This window comes from Parus major, chromosome 22 (assembly GCF_001522545.3).
Source record: "Parus major isolate Abel chromosome 22, Parus_major1.1, whole genome shotgun sequence".
In the NCBI taxonomy this organism is placed as follows: Eukaryota; Metazoa; Chordata; class Aves; order Passeriformes; family Paridae; genus Parus; species Parus major.
In genome coordinates, this window is record NC_031790.1 from 1490967 (window position 1) to 1497488 (window position 6522).

The 6522-nt window shown below is 48.1% G+C and overlaps 1 protein-coding gene across 4 annotated transcripts in view; it reads right to left on the reverse strand.

Annotated features, from left to right (window-relative positions):
• Nucleotides 1-2513: 2513 nt before the first annotated feature.
• DPYSL2 (dihydropyrimidinase like 2) overlaps nt 2514-6522 on the reverse strand; it is a 54819-nt gene continuing 50810 nt past the window's right edge. For all 4 annotated transcript variants that reach the window (XM_015648862.1, XM_015648861.1, XM_033519433.1 and 1 more), the window contains 2 exons: nt 6305-6470; nt 2514-5329 (listed from right to left, as the gene is read on the reverse strand). In XM_015648862.1, the coding sequence (XP_015504348.1) occupies nt 5238-5329; nt 6305-6470 (258 nt within the window). In that variant the 3' untranslated portion in view covers nt 2514-5237. The remainder of the gene's footprint in view (nt 5330-6304; nt 6471-6522) is intronic.

The following is a 6522-nucleotide window of genomic DNA, read 5'->3' on the forward strand; positions in this document are numbered from 1 at the left end:
GAGCTGGAAGTCAGTCACAGCTTACAGGACTTAGCAGAAGGCAGCTCCTCTGGCCTGGGTTAGAGAATAGAAAAAAATAATTTCCTCTAATTGCTTACTTTATCTCTTTAATGAAGGGAACTTTGTCCCAATGTGCCATGGGCAGGGACACCTGCCCTTATCCCAGGCTGCTCCATCCTGGCCTTGGGCACTTCCAGGGATCCAGGGGCAGCCACAGCTCCTCTGGGAATTCCATCCCAGCCCCTCCCCACCCTCATGGGAGGAATTCCTTCCCAATATCCCATCCATCCCTGCCCTCTGGAAACCATTCCCTGTGTCCTGGCACTCCAGGGCCTTGTCAGAAGTCCTTCTCCAGCTCTCTCCAAAGTCAGGGGGTTCTTTGATGTAATGGGTAAAGTTTCTGCTCTGTATCTGATTTGAGATAAGTGTCTTGCCAGGCTTTAACAAGAAGAGAACACACTCAGGTGATTCATATCTCTTTAACATTGAAATACCCTCCAGTCTATTCATAGAAGTGACAGGATGTGTGTGTGTGTCACGTCACAGCAATCACAAACCCTGTGCAAGTTCCACATTTATCCCATCCTAAATCATTCCCGAGATGATCCATGTGCCTCGAGGGAGCTGGGCCTTGACATTTCCCCATGTCCTGCTGTCCTGATGGCACTGAGCAAAACAGGCAAATCTGGGGCGAAAAAAAAGCTGGGAAACGGATTGTAAAGCTTCTGTAGTACAGTGCCATTTATTGCTGTGCCACCAAGGGATAAAGCAGGCTGCATTGTCCCCATCTGAGAGCCCCTGGCAGCTCCTGTTCCAGGTCAGAGTCACATTCATCACCTGCTTTATTTCTCCTTTCAGCCACAGGATACTCCACTGATGTTCAGGTCAGATTAAACCCAAATTGAGCCTTACACAGTGGGCTGGCAGAGAACCAAATTAGCACCTGTTAATGAACTGTGGGCTGCCAGCCCAGGAATTCCCTGGATTAAGGGGCTGACCAAATAGAACTATCCCTGTGCTCCTGTGCAGCACCAAACCAGGGCTGCCCCACTGACCCAAATATCCTCCTGAGCTTTCTCCCGTGCCTAAACATGATGGTTTTAGATCTGGCTGCTGGCAATTCTTCCTGACCTCAAAACCTTCTCTACTCTGCCAGTTCCAATCGCTTCCCTGAGTCCCTGACATTTGTTTCCTCAGGAAGAAGTTTCATTCTGGTTCAGGTGCTGGAGGGAAAAATTAATGAATTAAAGTAATAATAAAACCAAAGAATAAAATAAATAGAAGAATAAAAGAATAAAAGAATAAAAGAATAAAAGAATAAAAGAATAAAAGAATAAAAGAATAAAAGAATAAAAGAATAAAAGAATAAAAGAATAAAACCAAAAGGAGGCTCTGCAGGTGTGTGTTAACTGACTGCTTCAGGCTGAATGCATCTTTCACTGGGATATTATTGTTGGGATTAGCTGATAAATCTTCCCTACAGCTACCCACCAACCCTGCTCCAAGGGACCCGATTACACAGATGCTGATATTTTATTTAAGCTGCCAGTGGCCAAATAACTGCATGTCACTGGTGCCAGAGCCAGGATCCTCATGTTAACCAGAGGTCTCTTTACCAGGGGATGACCACTGACCCCTTCTCAGCAGGCAATAAGGAAAAACCCTTTAAAACTTCCCACTGTGTGGGGTGCCAGGTTCAAAGCTGTGTGGAGGAAGCTCAATGCATTTCACAGAGCGCTCCAACATCTGGGTTTGTCCAGATGAGGAACAAGAGCTAAAGCTCCTCACAGTCAGTCACAAGCTTCAGCTGTGCTCAAATTTGGGGGAAGATCCCCCAGAGGGCTGAGCTGCTGGGTGTAGGGATGCAGCATCCAAAACTGAGCAGCTGACAGGGATGCTTGTCCATGTGACAGTGAAATCCATCACCTGAAGTTCCACTGGTGCTTTTCCTGTAAATCCCAAGCACCAAACCCCAAGTTCCACTGTTCTTTCCTGTAAATCCCAACCATGACCACCTGAAGTTTCACTGGTGTTTTTCCTGTAAATCCCAAGTTCCACAGGAGTTGTTCCAGCCAGCCCCAGCTCTCCCTGCCCAGTTGCTGCCCATGGCTCCTATTTATGACTTTGCTTTTTCCCCCATTTCTTGGCTGCCAGAGGGTCCAGGCAGAACCACACTGGGGGGCTGAGAGCTATGCCAATGCTTTTAGGGGCTTCTGCTCACATTCCATCTGTGATCCGTGCAATGCAGAGCCGAGACTGTTCACGCGGCCGTCTCTGCTTTGCCCGATGCTGTTTTAAACAGTGCCCTGGGTCACAGCTCGCTTTTCTCCAGAGGAAATGACTCCATGGCCCATCAATTCCTCCTTTCCAGCACCACGGGAGCTCCTCCCCAGCTCTGCCCCCGCTCCTCTCCAGCCCAGCCCAGTTCTCAGGGCTCTGTGTCCCTGCTGGAGGCAGCGGCCCCAACGCGGTGACGCACAACACGCAGCGCCTCGAGACACAGGTGCACCTACTGAAACAACAACATTCTGTCTTTATTAGGAGTTCCCATGGTAATGTAACACAGAGTTCTTAAGGAATAAAACACAAGACTTGGGGTTGGGGTGGGGGGGGTGTTTTGCCATTGAGACAATAGTCAAATATCAGTACTCCTCTTTGTCTACACACATGATCAGCTTTAGCACTTACAGCTCCTCCACTCATGGTTCACAATCACAAATCCAAGGGTTAAATCCAGCTAGTATTAAATCCTACTTTTTCTTTTATTATTTTTAGAGCTTCAAGTCACTGCGGTTAATTAATTAATTAATTAATTAATTAAGTCATCGTCTTTTTTTTTTTTTTTTAAGCATTTACATATGACATTCATTAAACAGACACAAAGCGGACGAGCTCTCACAGAAAAAACATGCTTACACAGCCTGCAAAGGTTTTTTTTTTGTGATTTTTTTTTTTCCTTTCCTTTTCAAGAACAAATTAAAACTTAACAAGTTATCATGAGTCAGTGAAGGAAAAAAAAAAGGAAGACTTAAGTGAATACTGAAGAGCCGCAAGTGTTTCGTAGAATTGAAACGGATCCACAATTCTTTTTTTTTTTCTCCCCAACTCGTTCAAATTGATTTTAACATACAGGTGACAAAGAAAAAAATTAAAAATTAAAAAAAAGAAATGAAAATAGCTGCAATATATATTAAGTTCACGGATTACTTAACAAACAAAGTGCAAACTCTTTATGCAAAACTAAAAGACCCAGGAGTTGAACCTAAATGCAAAATGCGTGGAGGAATATAGCAAAGTTTTAGCTTTTATGTTCAAAGGGGCCTAAAGAATTGAGGTGCTGCAGCTGGGAGGGTTTGGGGGGCTAAGTAGCTTCCAGACACTTTGCAAATCCCAGCGTTGATACTTCACAACAACAAATTTGGTACTTGTTTCTTGAAAGCCTTCATATATATATATTTTTATATATATAGGGTTTTTTTTTTCCTAAAAGAACCTGTAAACACCATTTCAGAAAATACAGCTATGGAAAAACAAGGTTGATGGATGTGGCAAAGCACAATGAGAAGAGGGAGCAGAAGATGCAGCCAAGTGCCAGGGCAGGCAGAGAGTGGAGGCAAGGCCGGGGTAATAAAAGCTCTCTGTGCTAAGACAAGTCCTTGGGACTGCTGAGCCCTCCAGCTACGCCTAAGTGGGGATCTGATGGTGCAGCTTTATCCTCCATGTCCCAAAAACAAGCAGCCCCCATTGCCAGACTAGCAGACCTTTAATCCCAGGGGATGGCCCTGAAGCTGGGGCTCCTCCATCCCTTTAAGCACCACTGATGGTGCCCCAAGCCCCAGGCACGTGAGGCTGGCTGGGGAACAGCCAGGCCTTGCCATGTGCAGGATTCCTGCCGGGCTGGGCAGCTGGGACATTCATACAAGAGATTCTCAGCTGCTGGGGACCCAGCCAGCTCCCAGTTACAGCAGCTGGGCCTGGACTGGAATTGCCACAGGTGCTCAGCACACACTCCCTGCCTGCCCTTCGAGAGCTGAGGATAAGCCCTCAAAGCTTTAAATAACCTCTCCTCGATGGCCAGGGAGGGGGTTTCTGCTACAGAAACCTTTCAAGCAACGCGTTGCTCTTTGCCCACAGCTCCCTGCCTGTCCATACCCACCTTCAGGGACAGAAGAAAAACTAACTGCTACAAACTCTTCCAGATACTCCATCCCAGCAGCTCACGTGGTGTCTGGCTGCTCTGTTTGCACCAGCTCAAGACCTGATGGACTGAAGATCCTACGGACCTGCTCCAAGCCCTTACTGCAGCTACGTGACAAGAAATGGCTGGAAGATGCAACTAAGGGACACCTGAAGTACCAGGGTGGCAGTGGCAGTGACACTGGCGGGAGTCTGTGACTTGGATGAGGTTCGGGAAGAACAGGGAGGTTCCCAGTTCTCAGATAAGGCTTCGTAAACACAATGATACAAACGTATTAAAAACACACACACAAACATTAAAAAAAAAAAAGTTTCCTCAAGGACTTAATTTGCAGCAAAATCCAGAAGAAAAAAGAAACCAAGGAAAAACCAAGTCAAGAGAACGAAGTCCCCAAGGATTCTGGCTCACCCAGTGGCTGGGGTGATGTTCTCTGTCATTCCTACTGCTGGGTCCTGTTTCTCTATCCTGGAAGCATCTAGTGACCTCAGAGCTGGTGGTGAGTGGCCACAGGCAGGCTGAGATTCCTGTCCCTCCATGCTTGCCTAGCTAATTCTACTGGAACACAGAACCCTACAGAATATCCAGTTGAAAACCCTTAAACTACTCTTCTGCTTGACATAAAAAAAAAAGCTTTTCTTATACATTTAGTTTTCTTTTTTTTTTTTTTTTTTTTTTTTTTGTTTGTCTTAAAGGCAGCTCCCGGGAAATTCACTTTATCCTTCCTTTATTAAAAGAAAGATGCTGAATAGGACAGAGACCACATATCTCAAATACCCTCTTTACATTTACTCTTTCATGTCAGAGGTGTCAAAACAGGGTTTATTTCTTTAAATGTGTAAGGGGCTGAGGGGGGGGAAGTGCGAGGGGTTGGTGAAGATGAGGAGGGAACCTGAGGGGACTGAGAGAGGTGCTTTTACTTCAGCCCCCGCCCACACTGGGTGCCCGCAGTAACTGTCACAGGCTCTAAAAGAATCAAGAAGGGTCTCCAGGTGCCCCGGTCCCCCCAGGTGTACCCGGCGGGCACAGGAGGGCTCCGTCCTTAGCCCAAGCTGGTGATGTTGGCACGGCCGCCCGGCGGGGCCACGATGCGCTGGGTCGTGCGGCGTGGGATGTTGTCATCGATCTGTGCCCCTGTGGGAGAGAGAGAGGAGGGGTCACCAACTCCACCAGGGTTTTAAATCCACGTGGCTGGGACACTTTGGTGCTGCCTCGATGTTGGATTTGCTCTCGGAGGGCTTTTCCAGCCTAAACCATTCTGTGATTCTGTATTTGGAGGAAAAGCCTTCACTGGCCCCCACTGCCTTAATTCTGCTGAAACCTGTTGTGCATTAATAATATCTCTGCCCTGAGCACCTGGAGCACCCAGCCCTGCACAGGTAAGAGCTGGATGAATGATTATCCTTTAGCCAGCCTTCCTATCCCTTTCTACAGTCCACCCTTCTTGTACTGCAACACCAGCTGAGAAATCAAACCTTCCACATCCCAGACCCACAGCTGGTCTCAGCTGGCAAAGTCCTCCTGAAGTTCGTGCCTTCTTAAAAAAAAGGGTTTTTTGCTATAGCCTCTTTAAACCAGAAAATTCCCTCTTCTAAACACATTTGGAAAGGTCTTAAGCTGAAGGAGGGCAGGATTAGATGGGATATTGGGAGGAAATTCCTCCCTTTGAGGGTGGGGAGGGGCTGGGATGAAATTCCCAGAGGAGCTGTGGCTGCTCCATCCCTGGAAGTGTCCAAGGCCAGGATGGAGCACTCTGGGATAGCGGGAGGTGTCCCTGCCATGGCAGGGGGTGGAGCTGGATGGGCTTTAAGGTCTCTTCCAACCCAAACCATTCCAGGATTCCATCATCTGCCCTCTCCAGACACCCAGCTGAGGACTGAGCCCAGAACACACTGGAGTGCTCAGGACTCATGTGACATTGTGAGAAGAAGCAGGAATTTAGGACGGCTCCTGTACTCCTCCTCTCCCTCCCCTAAGGGAAACTCTCCCAGCTAAACCCTCTCATTCCAGCCCTACCCAGAATGAACTCTGAGCACGGCAGCACAAACCAGCCGCGACTTCAGCGCATGAAACCCACCCAGCAACAAACCCTTCCCAAAAATCACCTACCAGACAAGCTGAACCCAGACTGGTGCAGGTTCCTCACGGGGGGTGCCTGCTGTTTGGCAGGAGAGGTCTTGGCTGAGGACGCTGGTGTGACTGTTTTGGGTGTCACCGACACCTCGCAGACCGGGCCATCGTAGAGACCTCGCGGCACACCCCGCAGTTCAGCCAGCTGCAGGGAGAGAGAGCAGCACAGCCTTAAAACACAGCCCAGCACAGCCCAG